The sequence below is a fragment of the Tursiops truncatus genome, chromosome 5 (genome assembly GCF_011762595.2).
Source record: "Tursiops truncatus isolate mTurTru1 chromosome 5, mTurTru1.mat.Y, whole genome shotgun sequence".
Taxonomy (NCBI): Eukaryota; Metazoa; Chordata; class Mammalia; order Artiodactyla; family Delphinidae; genus Tursiops; species Tursiops truncatus.
This window is the reverse complement of record NC_047038.1, coordinates 31,429,092-31,444,486: the sequence shown is the minus strand read 5'-3', so window position 1 is coordinate 31,444,486 and position 15,395 is coordinate 31,429,092. Positions and strand designations below refer to the sequence as shown.

General features: G+C 42.1%; 1 protein-coding gene across 4 annotated transcripts in view; it reads right to left on the bottom strand.

Moving 5' to 3' along the window:
- The window catches only part of LEF1 (lymphoid enhancer binding factor 1), a 119,241-nt gene extending 103,846 nt beyond the window's left edge, over positions 1-15,395 (bottom strand). The window contains exons 1-3 of one of the 4 annotated variants that reach the window (XM_033856792.2): positions 13,994-15,395; positions 11,481-11,547; positions 9,901-10,034 (exon numbers count right to left, since the gene is read on the bottom strand). In XM_033856792.2, the coding sequence (XP_033712683.1) occupies positions 9,901-10,034; positions 11,481-11,547; positions 13,994-14,206 (414 nt within the window). In that variant the 5' untranslated portion in view covers positions 14,207-15,395. Of the gene's footprint in view, positions 1-9,900; positions 10,035-11,480; positions 11,548-13,089; positions 13,413-13,993 lie in introns of those variants that run through there. The other 3 variants (XM_033856790.2, XM_033856789.2, XM_019927787.3) reach the window with 3 other exon arrangements.

Sequence of the window (15,395 nt, the reverse complement as noted above, 5' to 3'; positions counted from 1 at the left end):
CACACTCTCCTTCGCCCCTCCTCCCTAGCCTGGCAGCGGCTGCAGCCTTTGTCTCTCCCACCCCCTCACTCACTTTCCACAAAGGAAAGCAACTCATCTCTGGTGATCTGGAGAAAGAACTGGGCAAGGACGGTCTGACCCTTTGTTCTCCCTCTTGGGGCCAGCTTGCGTGGGTTTGTTCTCGTCTCCAGTTCTATAGGACGTAAGCTCCCTGCCCCTGTTAGGAAGGCCTGTGATTTAGTGGTGTGTTCCATCTGGGGAAGTCAAAGGAAGTCCAAATTCGTGTCACGGTTCAAGCCACGTTCTCCAATCCAGCCTTATTAATAATGAAGTTGACATTCTGCTCCCCATCTGTCCAGCTTCTTGTCTATCGCTGGACTGACTCTTGACTAGGAGAAGGCATGACACCAACCATAACCAAATATGAATGTAGTCAAGTGATACTTCTAAATACTGACTTCAAACAAATGTTTTTTTAAGGTTAAATTGCAATGTTGGGTTAACCCCAAATTAAAAAGGTGCATTCATTGCCTTTGACTCTACAATTCCACTTCTAGCGATTCATTCCAAAGAAACAGAATTTGTGCAAAGATGTAGTTAGAAAATATGCATTGCATCACAATGTTGCTTAAGATAGAAGGAAAAAAAGTGACACCACCTAAATGTCTTACCAACAAAACTGATTAAATAAATTAGGCAATAAATCAGGCATTAAAAATGATGTTACAGAAGATATCCACTGTATACTGGTGGGAAAAAAGCAAGTACAAAATGGTATATTATGTTTCCATTACCATGCATGTATAACATATACTTACGTGTGTTTATGTGTATTTCTAAATGTGCGTAGAAAGAGGTCTAAAATGCTACATGGTGAGTTTTGAGATCATCTCTGACGGCAGGACCCTAAGAATTTAATATTTGCTATTCCTTTTGCTCATCTGAGTTTTCTAGTGTATTGCTTGTTAAATGAAAGTATTTTCTTTTTATTTTCATAAAAAATAGCTAAGCATTACTGAAAAGAAGTTGCCAACAAAATCTTCAAAATAATAACTTTTTGCTTTACATTTAATCAACATTATGATTCATTTAATAAGTGTTTTATGTTCTGAAAGGCAAATTTGGTCATTTTTTATGAAAATAAACAAGTCTTCAGACCTTAAGAAGGGAAGGGCAGTGACTCTATCACTTACTAAACTGAAGCAGGTTCCTGCTGCCCCTGAGGATGGGCCCTTCTTTTCAGCATGGAGATTACTACACCCAACCACAGTTTCCATTCGCGTAAATTGCCTAGCACAGCACCTGGCGCATGACAGTAGTTAAAAAAGAAAAAAAAAAAAAAGTTAATCGTTTTCCCTTTCAAAAGAATTTCTTGAGTTTTAATTTTAAACTTTTAACATATACCAAAAAAAAAAAGAGTAAAAACCAATTCAAGCAATGTCTGGGAGACTTGATTCTTTTCCTAACCCTGCCAGATACTTAACTGGTTAGCCCATTTGTAGTAAACGGTAAACAGTTTTTACTTTGGTACTCCTGGTTTTGTTTCAGACTTTAAAAAATCTTAAGTGTCGGGGTCTAAGACAATGTTTAACACAATTGAGATAAGACCACAATACCTTTTTCCTTTGGTCCAAGTCATATGAACTAGTGTGCCAAGATGATACGTGTTCATAATTATTACAAGGTAGAATACATGATGTTTAAAACTGAAGAAGTCTACCAAGAAAGCTAACTCCACACTGAAATATATTTAACATTCACTGAGTTTTACTGAAAGAAAAAGAAAAGTCTTGAAAGGATGAAAGCTGTAATTTTCCAACGAGACTAGGAAAACACTGATTTCTCTCTGCTGCCTGGCCAACATATCCCCCCTTGGACCTGACTTTTTTTAGATGCCACGAAAGCTCGAAAGACTTAAGGCAGAAGAAAATTTGAAGGCGGAAAAGAATAACTCTCCTGTCGTCCTCTACATTCACGCGGCTCTTAAATCTCCTCTCTATATAATGTTTGCAGTGGAGAAAAGAAACCCAGCTGCTAAAGGATTAAGGAAAAAAAGGTTTCCTAAATAAAAATCAATTACCACCCCCATCCAAGGAGTTAAGAGTTATCTGTCAATTTCATATCAAATGTTAGAAGGATATGAGATTTTTAAACAAATCTTAAATTTAGAAATCCATTCCCTCACACATCTCATTCCCTTAGTAGAAGAAAATCAGGTGCTCTCCTAACAACTGCGAGAGAAAAAAGAGCCCAAGAGAAGAAAGCTGTCTCTGTAAAGAATATAATGACAATTCCCAAAACTTTTATTTTATGCTAATATTTTCTAAAAGTTAATGTAAGGTCTTGACCCAGTGTCCAATTTCCAGGCCTGCATGGGGCCATGGTAAGAACCAAAAATGTCTCCCCTTTCTCAGGAGCTTCTTGGATACAGTCAAACCCCTCTTGTGGCAGAATTCCTACCAGGTGGGCATGAGGGCTTACACCATCTGAGACTTGTGCTTTGCTCCCATAGCTAAAAAACCAAATGCTTTCACAGGCTTTGTGCCATCTGAACTGTACATCCACCATATAAGGTAGGCAACCAGATATTAACATGCCTCACAGTAAACAAGGAAACAAACTCTGAGAGAGGTCAGATACCTTCCCAAGGCTTTGGGGGAGAGTGATGGACGTGGGTCTAGACCCCAGACCTTTTGATATCTTGCCTAGGACTTCCCTCCTCCACAGGCCCAGCCTTCACAGGAGGATCCCTACCTCTGCCTGATACAGACTCAAAAGTTTTGCTCTCCACATTGCTGAAGAATATAATCAACTTACAACACACACTGGCCTAGAAGAGTCAGCGCTGATGCTACCATACGTATTTAAAAAGAACATGCAGAATTTTTTAATATCTCAAAATACCTCAAGTGTTACTGAAAAAAGAAATGTCCTTTCTACCTGGAAAAGAATAAAAATGAATTGAGAAGCATTAACCGTACGATACAGAAACGTAATTGAAGATGGTTTGCTTCTTTATTACTTTATTTCCATCTCAAGCACCCTTCTGAAAAAAGCGTTTCTATCACCTCTTCTTCTTCAATCAGGTTTCTAGGACATAAGTAAGAGATAAGTACTTCTTATGATCAGTCCTCAAATGAGGACCAAATCCCATTCTTTTTCACTCTAGCAGCGAGCTCTCCAGCTGACTGTTTTCAGCTGTTACTCGGAAACAACATTCTGAAGGACTCTGACTTCCTCATTAAAGACAATGGTCTAATGCTCTTTTTTTTTTCCCCACTGAAGCAACAAATCAGAGAAAACGTAAAATAATAAAATACTAAGGATTTATTTAGCAGACACTTTCAGATTTTGCTTTTCATATAGCGTTTGGTTGAATAAAGACAGATCCTTTTGAAATATTCCCAGAAATACATGAAAAATTTCTACAACATTATTTATTCAGCAAATCTACTGAAGTGTCTATCCCGTGCTAGGCTACTCACGACATATAACTATCTCATAATTCATCAGTCGTCCCTGATCAACTATCATTCACAGTTAATAGGCTTTATTGCAAAACTTTTCAGGATTTAAAAAAAAAGGATTTATAAAAATATTTTTCTGTGCCAGCTTTTAACAGTTTTGGTAACTGTTTCATTCAGAAGCTGACAATAATAAGAGAAAATTAAAACTACACTAGAGCCATTCCTCTTTTTATGTTATCGTACCTTCCCTTTGTCCACCCCTCATTCAACCTTTCTCTATACTGAGTAAAGTGGTAACAGGCTTCCTTTTTAAAGCGAACATAACAGCAACAGTAAATTACCATGACTAAGATCAAAACTTGATTCTGCAGAACTGTCACCAAGTTCCATACAGTATTATACGTGGGCATAGCTAGAAACAACGGTCAATAATCAAAAGGTTTTTTTAGAGTCTACTTGCCTCCGGTTAGCTGCAAAAATACAATACATTTCTAGACCCTCTGTGAGGCAACATCTCTGCCAGTCCTATTTCTCCTACAGACGCGGGAAAGAGGACAGGTAACCTAAACTCTTGTTTGCGCTGTAATGCCCTTGCAGTTTTCCCTGTACGGATTGAAGGCAGGCAAGTAACATTCTTCAGTGAGCTTTATACTGATCTACATATAGCAAGTGGATAATTTCAGCAGGCTTAGAGATTTGGCTAGAATGGGTATTGTGTATAAATGTACTGCTTGACAGAGACTTTACAGTCCTCTGAACAGCCTCTGATAATAGTCTGCAAATAGTCCCAGCTAGATTGGCTAGATTATCAGAAGCTGGGAGTTAGCAATCCCTGTTCCCTATCCATCCTCTGCTCAACTCCTGACTCTCCTTTTTGGTGCATTCAATCTCTCCCCTCGCTCATCTTTGTTGTTGGTCTCCAGGGCATTTTCGGGCTTTGTGCCTCCAAATCTTATAGACTGATAATTTATACGCTTAAAGTGACTTCAAAGCTTACAGCAGAGTCTACAGTTCCTACAGGAACTTCACGAGGTCACAATTAATATTTAAAAAGTGATCACCAATCTAAAATATATTTTAAAAATTATTTAAATAAAGTCCAATGGCTGCCTTTTCCAAATGAGTAAGGACGTGCTGGGACAGGACAAAGCAGTACTAAGTCCCTTGATTGCTACAGTATTAGCTTTCTACAGACTGGCTCAGTTTGGCATAATGACTGAAGTAATAACTTTAAAGATACAAAGTTTAAATGAATACCCTCTTTTTAAAAAACTTCAGTCCCATGACAGTGGCACCTATATAATGCTGAGCTCTACCTTTGCCTGGGAATAAAACATATGTGCCTTTCTGCCGGCCCATGGACAGTGCTGACACATTTTCTCTTTAAACTTCAAGTTTATCTTGAAATCACAGGGAAACCAGTTTTATAAAATTCCCATTTTGTCTATAATACGTAAACAAGGAACGAGGGGAGTCAGAGAGGAATGGAATGGTCTAACTGCTTAAAAAATGTCAGTCACATAAACCACAAACAGTTCTGCCTAAAGAACTAACAGGATTAGTTAAAAACAAAACAAGACTCAAAAAGTTGCAAAAATCTCTCAGTTGATACTGTGGAAGAATACTTGTGAGGTAACAAGTTCGAGTCCAGATAGACCCATTTATGAGGCCCTTACTCTGTCCTGTTGGAATTACACGAGTCAGTCTGCAAGACAGAAATGGATCAAAATAGTTGGGTTGATGAGAGCCAAGTCCAGGACCTGTAAGGGGGCAGGGGAAGGGGGTATTTCAAAGAGCAAGATTTTCTGCAGGTTGGCTTAATGGTCTTGTTTTAGTGAAACTGGGTTGTTCTCATATCTTTATGAATGAACAAGAAATTTCTAGGGTCATTTCAGAAAAATCTATCAACTAAGGATCACACTTGTGCAGTACCAGGGTCACATGTAGCATGGGCTCCCAGGACACTTGAATTAGCATGCCATTCGGTCATAAGATTTCTAAATTATCTGAAGGGGAAATGGCAATCACTCCCAGTTATTCTGACTGTGGTCCTTTCCCAACTTTGTAGCAGTACAATTAAGATGAATCAAACAAGGATTTCCCCGGCAGTCCAGTGGTCAACACTCTGCACTCCCAATTCAAGGGGTGCAGGTTCGATCCCTGGTTGGGGAAGTAAGATTCCACATGCCATGTGGTGTGGCAAAAAATAAATAAATAAAAGATGAATCAGACAGAAGAGTTTGGGGCCCTGAGGAGCTTTCCCACACATTCTCCTGACATCACATTCAAATCTGAGATAGAATATACTTTCTAAAACTTAACTCCTCCTGAACTTGAGGTAAAAGGAAAATTTAATATACTTAGCTTCAAAAAGTACACAACTTAGATTAGAAAATTTAAAATAATTTATTAGTAAGTCAAATGAAGTAGCTCCTTGCAGTAAAGTGAAAAAACACTTAAAATTTTTGCTCAAAACATAAGCTATAGTCCCCCTGTACCCTTGAATTAAGAAGCCATAGTCTCCCTATTGATTATTGTTTCTGTGATTATTTTCACAGCCAAGCAGCAGTGTGATGGACAGCTGGATAAGTGTAAGCTTACTGATTAGACATGTCCACCTACTTCCTTAATTCCAGATGTGAACAATGGCAAAAATCTAATTTTAACTGTAAGCAAATACAACCATGGGCGGGGGAGGTTAAGACAAAGTTATAATAGGTAAATTCTGTTCATCAAAAATCAAAATGTTGATTCCCTTCAGGTAAAAACCATACAATAGAACTGAGTTGGTCAAAATAACAACAACAACAAAAAAAACCCGAAACATTTTAATAGCAATGTCTACTAAAAATAAGAAAGATGAAATTCAAACAGAAACATCTTCCTTTCCCACCTAAAAATCCATCCTCAGATCACAAAGAAACAAACGATGCACTCTGCAGTACTATCCTGGCCAGGTGTTACTGTGGTTGGTGTGACCCGAGCTGCAACGTTTGCTGACGCTTCCTGAGCTAAGTCTGCTGCTTTTCCCTTGAGCAGCTAAAGAGAAATGAGATGTTTCTCTTCAGAGAGAGGTGCTAAACATTTGGGTTGCATGAGGGACAAATGGAAGTTTGACACCTAAGATGAATAACCACAGTGCATGAGGCCAATGAGAACTTTCACTATGTAACGCCAGCCGAGCTCACTGTCACACAGTATTCAGGCACACAAGTGCCAGGACCCAGCGCAGGAGGCAAAGAACTATTTTTTCCTTTTAATACGTTACCATTGGCCTCCAAGGATTTTCATAAATAAGACTCAGAGAAAGTCTTCGGAGTATGCTTTTAATAAACTCTCCAGGGCCCTTGCTCTGAAATATTTCAAAGGCTCCTGCATCCTCTCACACTCGATGAAGGCGACCACCTCAAGCCAAGGTTTACTGTGCTTTAAGAACTCATGACACCAAAAGTGTCATTATTACAGGTGCTTTCTTGCTAGGCCCAATTTATCTGAACCAAGAAGTCTTATTTAAAATTCTATGAAACACCCTCACAAGATTTCTGGTATAGACACACGTCTAAGAATTTCTGTTCTAGAAGGATGAAATTAGCCGATTAAAATTTCCCTTCAGATGGAAAAAAAGAAAAAAAGTTCGATTGGCAAAGGTGGTTCTCCTGTGTAGGTAATACTATATTTAGGCCATGGGTAAAAGCTGTGCGAGCTACATATGTCAGTGTTTGCCTAAAAAAGAGCAGACACATAATAGAATTGTTCAAATGAGCCACCAGCAGAAACATTTCTCTGCGTGCCAGTTGGATCATCTGCAGTTACATGTGAACAGAAGATTCTGTGTGGGGAAGGGCTGGTCAGGGCCCTCCCTCACCCCCAGATGTTTTTCTAATCCTAACACCTGAGGGCAGCAGATACAGTAAACAAGCAGTTGTTTGTAATGCAAATCCAAGTAACAGGGCTGACAGGGCAAAGCCCAAACCCAAATGGTCACCCTGCTCCTGACTCCTGACACCCTAGATGCAAACCTATCACTGTGGATGTCAGTTGCACAAACACTCAGTCCTGCTAAGGACAGAGTTAAAGAGAAAGAGGCAGAAGTGTGGTTAGGGGTAAAGAGGAGGGGCTGCCTTCCGGTTAAAGTGTTTTGGGTCTCAGACACACTAAAAACAGCTGTTAATTATTAAAAACCAAAGATTTCAACTCATTTCGGTCAGACCCTAAAAGAAAAAAATTGAACATTGTCTCGTGGTTAAACCTGAAAAGCTTCTCAAATTGTGCAAACTGCAGAATATCCCAAGAAAGGTGCCTAAAATAAATGTGTTCTAAAATGTAACAGAATAAAGCAACGCAGCAGATAGGAGGGTAAGGTAACTGTTTCCTGACCACACCCCTTTCCTCCACTCTACACCCACCAACATTTATTCTGGCCACAAATCTTTCCCAAACAATGAATGACTGTTCAATTCACTGACCTCAGAATTTTAATACATACACTAACAATAAATACTTTCCATTCTAACAATTTAAAATGATTAGTATACTGAGGGGGTAAAAATGCTGGTTTAAAGAGGAAGAGAAGCTTAATTTTCAGTATTCTTAGGAATAATTTATAAATATCAATAGACTTTAATTATACTGACTTTTTAAAAATTATTGCTTTGAAAGGAGAAGTGGCTAAAGAATAAATCCCACAAATACTTATTAAGCATTAACCGTGTGCACAGCCTAAAAGTATAAGATTATTTTGGTAGCTATTTTCTATTGTTACCAAGTCAGAGACTATAATTTGATTTGTTGTTCTAAAAAGCCTTCAGCAGAAATCTTCAATTATTCCCTATCTAAAACATAGTCTCCTCCCCCTCCCCTCCAAAACATCAACAAAAGAAAAACAGCCCAACTTTAAAATATCTGAATGTACGCATATTTAATTCAACAATATAAAGCCTCCTACAAATTTTAAGACTCAGAAGCATTTATTTGGGTGGTCTCTAAATGTTAAAAACCATATTTGCTTTTATTAGTTCATTCACTTTTTAGATAAGAGATTTATATATACCACACACACATTTCTATCATTAAGTATTAGAAAAGCCTTTTAAAATGTGAAATCGCTCTTTCCTATAACAACCATCACAAGATTTCCAAGATCTCCATTTTAGCTGCTATATGCAAATTAGAAAAATCTCATTCCCTGCTTAAAAGGTCACATATCTTTTTGGAACTTGTGGGAAAAAATTATAACTTCTAAATCACAGTGCCTGCATAAAGTGGTTGTATTTCATAGATCTATCGCTTCAATAGTTGAGGGCCACAGGTAATCAAGATAACCATAAATACTCTTGTTTGTTGATGACTGATCAGGAGGTATTCCTCTCTCCTACTCTGTAGTATCTCATGGCTCCCAGATTCTGTCCACCGAGGTATCAATGATAGTACTTGCCCCCAGATGTCTGTGACTGATTTTTTTTTTTCACTTGGTGAAAGCACTGGGCTAATAAGGCAAAGACTACAGGTTCCCTTTTATAATCCTAGATTGACTCGCGGGAGGGCCAGTTAGACTGAAACCCTCATCCTCAACACCCAAATATACATGTTTTTCATTGGGGTTTGGGTGGTTGAGGGAGAGTGAGGCCAGAAAGAAGGTATATATATTGACGGAGCAATAAAAACCCATCACTACCTACGAAGAGACAAATCTCAGGGAGAACTCCATCACCAGCACATTTCACATTCATGTACTACAGAGGTAACCCTTTAGCTGTTTTCTTACTATATAAATGAGGTCTCCATGTTATGCATAATGTGTAAAGCAGCTATAATGCCACTGGATTTTTAAAACTTGAAAGTTAACTGAACCCCGAGATAAAAAAGAACAATTTTCATTAGAATTATCTTCAAGTGATACTTTCTTAACAATTGACAATAACGCAAAAAATAGCTCATTCCTCCCCACCCCCAAACTGATTTTAAAGAAACATTAGCTAACACAATAAAATGAGACACTGTTTTAAAAGCTGACATAACATTTCCAATATTCAGCTCCAAATAAGCCAAAGGAGTTCTGATTCTACATAGCTTATGGGCAATGAAAGACATACAGCACTTAGTTAATTGAAAGATTAAATCAATTTCTCTCATCAGAGTAGAAAGCATAAATACTCATAAAATCATGAATTTGCTGATTTAAATTCAATGATGCCACGATAGCTCGTGAGCTGTTTTTTATTATCTTAACCAAAAGCTAAAATTCCAAGTGCAAAACATCAAAAGTAGCAATATTGTATGTAAGGCAGCCATTCCTCATAGCAGGTCTTATTTAGCAACGACTGGTCACACATAATGAAAGCATTTCCAGTGTCTTTAAAAAAACAAACATTTTGCCAAAATGCAAATTAATTTACACTTCTGAAATAATCTGCAACATCAGCACGTTACTCACTGTTCTCGGGATGGGCGGAGAAAGAGATCCATTGGACATGTATGGGTCACTATTCATGTTTGGCATCATTATGTACCCGGAATAACTCGAGTAAGAGGGTCCCTTGTTGTAGAGTCCTCCATCTGGATGCTTTCCTGAGAGAATGCAAAGAACAATCAAATGTGCTTTGACGTCCTTTTTATATCACTGTATTTTTCATTGAAAAGTTAATAGTACTACTTCAAATCACACCTTACATAAGACATTTGTTTACAAAGTATTGTAACTGGATTATTATGCTCTATTTTAGATTGACAGTATTTATTCCCTTAAATGGCTTAGCAGTGAACCAGATGTTTGAAAAACATGTGGTTCAATTTATTGCCACTACTGACTGGTTTTTTACTGGTGTTTTTACAAAACTAAGTGTTATCCATCTAACTTAATTTGTTCTAATACTAACAAACTGGACTAAGAAATACAGACACATGAAAGAAGACACAAAGCTGTAATATAAATATACTAGGCCATTCAGCTATACCCACACGTATATATTTATACACTTGAAGTTATGCTCCATCTTACTGGCAAACTCAAAAATTCTACCTGTGCTTCTAGATTTCTGGAAAATTTCTAGATTTTTACTGAGGGAGCAAGCTGTATCTAGCATATGGGCAACTACCCAAATTTATGAAGGATTAACTACAGGAGACTTAATTTTATGTGCTACACTACATCACTCTGGTAAAGAAATGTGTGTTTGTTCACTGTATACATTTCTTCTCTTTAATCTGTGTGACTACTTTGTAGCTCAGAAGGAAGCCTGATATTATAGTTCTCTTCTCTTCTTCCCCTAGCTGACATATTGTATATGCGAACACCTCATTCTGGTCAGGCCAATTGTAAGTAATTAAAGGAGAACAGAAATGTAGACTGTTCAACAAGGGAACCCTAAAGATTACAGATTCTTTTAAAGTCACACGGAGTTCTCCTTAAATCTTAAAAACTATGTAGAATTTTTACAGTTTTGAGCAAGAATCGGCAATGGGGAGAAAGTCTATCACGTTCCATATGCATAGTTCTTAATTTTAAGAATAACGTTTTATATTTTTACAAGTTAGAGTCTTCTTTACTGAGCCATATTTAGTCTGCGCATACAGTGCCTGCCTTCTCACTATAACAAGAAACAGCAATTTCACAAATGAAAGCCCATTTGAAACTATTCTTGTTGGAAAATAAATTGGTGTAGACTGTCACTCTTTATAACAATGCAGGAAAAAATAGTAAAGATCTACAATTAGAACTTCAGGTAAAATGAGAAAACTAATTATAGACATTTCTCTTCCACAAAGAATCTGGAAGCCAACAGAAATTCAAAAGCCCCTAAATCATTCAGACAGTTTTTAAATTACGTAACTATACATTAGTGATAAGCAATAAGTTTCCCGGGTTTTCTTTCCCATTTTGTTACAACACAGGCACAGTCTTATCACATATGATTCGAGTTTCTTGGATGCAAACAAAAATAGCAAAACATACCTACATTCACAAATTGCACACGTTAAATGTTAACGTTGGGAGAGATAGAATTGGCGTCTTACCGTCATCAGGGTGTTCTCTGGCCTTGTCGTGGTAGGAGTCCTGAGAGGTTTGTGCTTGTCTGGCCACCTAACAAGACGAATCCCCACCCCCAAAAGAAAGATCACTTTAGAGTTTGTGACAATAATGATATAAGTGTGTATCCACTGGTAACTCAAAAGAGGAGAATCAGGTGCAACTCAATCTACTTGTTTATTAATCTAAGAGGATAGGCTAAGGCTGAGTACTGGGAAATCTTTCTCTTTTCAACATGTGTTTTTGAAAATTATCTACCCAGGACTACCAGCTATAAATGATAATAACAACAGAAACAAACTTGCGAACAATCCATATGCTGTTCTGACCACTGTTTACTAAAACACAACAAGGCTACTTGGATACCTAATATGACAAGAATTTGAGTTAACGGCGGCGTTAATCATTTTGATGGCTTCTTCAACCACTGTTTACTTCAATCAGAGCTGATTAACAGTCGGCTGAAATATTTTGCAACTGAAAATGACATTTAACGAAAAACAAGCCCATCACTCACAAATGGAGATCTTAGGCAACTGTCCCAAACCAATCCCAGCAGGAGCTCTTCTCCTCATAAGCTACCATGGCTGGCTCAGTGCAAGCTTACGAGAGAAAAGTAAACTGTTCTGTGGTTAAAGGGAGGAAAACTTGAAAACTGGGCTATAGACTTCTAAAAGGTAGCCCAGCTAATGTCAGTTTGGGTAACCATCATCCACCCAGACTCAACCACCTGCAAATCAGCGGTATTACCCCTTCACTGTCTTCCTTGGGTCTGCCCCATGCCCACTTACCACTGGTAAAGATTAACAGAGCCCTAATAGGAGTTCTGGACTTCAAATGCAGCACCCTTCTCCCCAAGGCAGAAACGTTTAGAAAATGTGAAGTGCGTAGCAACTTTACTTATTGAAAAAGAAAGGACGAGGAAAAGGGGTAGAAATTTTAAAAGGCTGCTCTAGAAATATGAGTTTGGCCTCGAATGTTTTGGATGTCATTTGGTTCCTCGGACATCTGTCCTCCCACTGGCCTCCTTCCCCCCATACACACATAGTCACAAATCTTTTAAGTGGAGCTGGGTGTGCCCTGGCCACCCCTAGGTTCCCCCCTAATTGGCATATTGGGATGAAAGACTCAGGGTATGGAGAACACCCCTATGCTCCCCTTAGAACCCAGGCCCCCGGGCTTCCAAAATGCGTACTCACCCCTGCCATTGGGATAAAGAAGGCAACTCTGAGGTGTTCTTAAACTTACTGTTTAAAACCCAAAATGTCCCCGCCCCCAAAACCACACGCTTTCTTTTTGGGGGTAGAAGGATGCCATTTAAGGAAAAAGAATATACCCTCCAAATTTCTTTGGAGGGAAAAAGCGTTGGTGAAATCATCTGAGTGTCAGGACTTTTCTACCGGATTTCCTCCAAAGAGTTTCCCAGTTGTTGAACAAGGGTGGCCAGTGGAGTGTCGGGTATCAGGGTCCATCCGCCCCCCCTGCCCCCACTTCTGAAGCTCTCCGCGAGGCCTGAAATAGCCCTTCCGCGAGGTCCTGCTCACTGGCTTTCTCTCGCCAGCACCCACGTGTCTCTATTTACTCTACTCGGGTTACCATCGCTATCGCCCGCAGCCGGCCAGGAGATCTGATAAAGCGCTTTCCACCCTCCCCTGAGTGAGTGCACCGGTTTCCGCTGCATCTCTCCGACTCGCCCTTCTTCTGCAAAGATTTAAAGGCCTGATTCGGGCCCAAACTAACCCCAAATATAAGCGTACTTTTTTTCTTTACGTGGCGATGATTGGAGCAAGCTAGTGTTGCAGGCGGTACTGCGAGCCCCCCCCCGCCCTGGGGTGGCTCGGCTCGCCCACGGCTGCTGGCAGCCGGCCCCAGCGGCCCAAAGGACCCGCGCCCGAACCGCCCCCGCCGCCCGGGCGCGCGCCCCCTCGGCCGGCCGGCTCCGCAGCGGTTGGGACCGCCCCGCCTGTCCCCGGCCCACGCCCGCCTCCCCTTCCTCGGGCCTGTGCCTCTGCTCGCCTTTACCTAAGCCTTTGGTGGTTTAACGCACTTTTGCAGAGACATCTACCGAGAAAGATAGCGGGTGCACTCTGTTTTCCGTCCTACGGAAGAACTTCTCAGTAGTGTTGTTCAGACATACTCGCTTTAATCGCACTCCCTAAACCCCACTAAAAAGTCCGAAGGCCAAACATGATGGGTTAAGGGCAGGTTCTCCTGGCCGCAAACCAACGGTTTAAGTCACCAAACCCCAAAACTGATCCACTTGGAATGTTTCCCAGCACACCACACACACACACACACACACACACACACACACACACACACACAAAGAAAGAAAGAACACTAACCAGGAGCCCAGCCACCCGCCCCCATCCCCCCACCCTGCAGACCTAATCGGGACCCTTCAGCCAAGGCTCTCCAGCGCCTTCCCTCCCTTCTTCCCTCTCTGCTCTTCCCCCGGACCCGCCACGCCTCTCAAAGCTCGGGGCAGCAGCCCGCTCACCTCGTGGCCGTTGCTCGCCGGGATGATTTCGGATTCGTTAACCAAGGAAGACTTGATGTCGGCTAAGTCACCTTCCTCTTCAGGGTGACTGATCTCGGCGAAAATCTTCTCCTTCTGGGGATCGCCCTCGTCTTTGAAGGGGATCATCTCGTCCGTGGCGCAGAGTTCCGGGTCCCCCCCACCGCCGCCGCCTGCCCCGGAGAGTTGGGGCATCCCGACCACTCTGTAATCTCCGCTCCGCTGGGGGAGCACCCCAGGCGACAGCAGAAAAGAGAAGGGGTCAACGAAAAGGGGAGGAGGAGAAGGAGAATTGAAAGGATGCGTGAGGAAGGAGAGCAGGCGGAAGCCGGGCTGGAGAGCGCCGGGCTGGCGGCCGGCAGCCGGAGCTGCTGCAGCGGCGCCCGCGCCCCGGTGGCCGCCCGTGCCTTCCCACTCCGCAAAGACCTACGCCCGCGCCCGTCCCCGACGCCGAAAGACACAGGGATGCGAGGGCCGCAGCAGCTGGCGCCTCTGGGGGCGTCTGTGCTGCGCGCTAGGCTAGGCTGCCCGGGCGGCCGCCCCACGCCCCCAGCGTCTCCGGGGTCTGCGCGCGGAGGACGCCAGTTCCGGAGGAGTTTTGACTCTCCAAAGGCCAGTGGAGAGTCCGTCGGCGCGTCTCTACGCAAATCTCTCCACCTTTGCTTTCCCAGATGCCGATCTGGGAGTCTGTTTTCCAAGAAAAGAAGGGAGCTAGGCAAAACGGCTCCGTTTGTCCCAGTAGAGGCGGTGCAAAGAGAATCAGAAGATAACGAAATGTCCACTTCCTGGAGGATAAAAAAAAAAAAAAAGAGCCACCCGGATTGGAGATGTCCGTTTTAAAGCTTCTTATTTCCTTCCCTTTCGCTTCGGTTTTCCGTCTCCAGGAGCATTTAATCTGCCAGAGGAAAAGGTGGGGGCGGAGGAGGAGGGAAAGAGAAAGAGAAGAAGTTTGCCAAGAATAAAGTTTGTGTCGGCGAGTGCAGGGAGTCGGCAGTGGAGGGCACGGCTGGGTCTCGAGGAGTCACAGCAGGGGCCTCGGACCCAAAAGATTCTGCCGGGAGCCGGAGCCGACACACACACACACACACACACACACGCACACGCACACACACACACACACACACACACACAAAACCCGATCCCTCTTTGTTCCCGTCTCGAGTTTCCTCAGTCTGGCTCGCTCGCTCTTTTGCTCGCCGCTCTCCACGCCTCCGCCGCACCGCTTGTCAAAGCAAAGAGCTTCACCCCTCGGGTTCGCCAGGCCCGGGGGAGGGGGACGCCCCGAGCTTGGCCGCGTGCGGGGCTGCGGGCGCGTCCCAGCTCCTCAGCCGGAGAGCGCGCAGCCTGGTCCCTCCTCCGCGCCCTGCCCCGCAGGTGAGCGGCA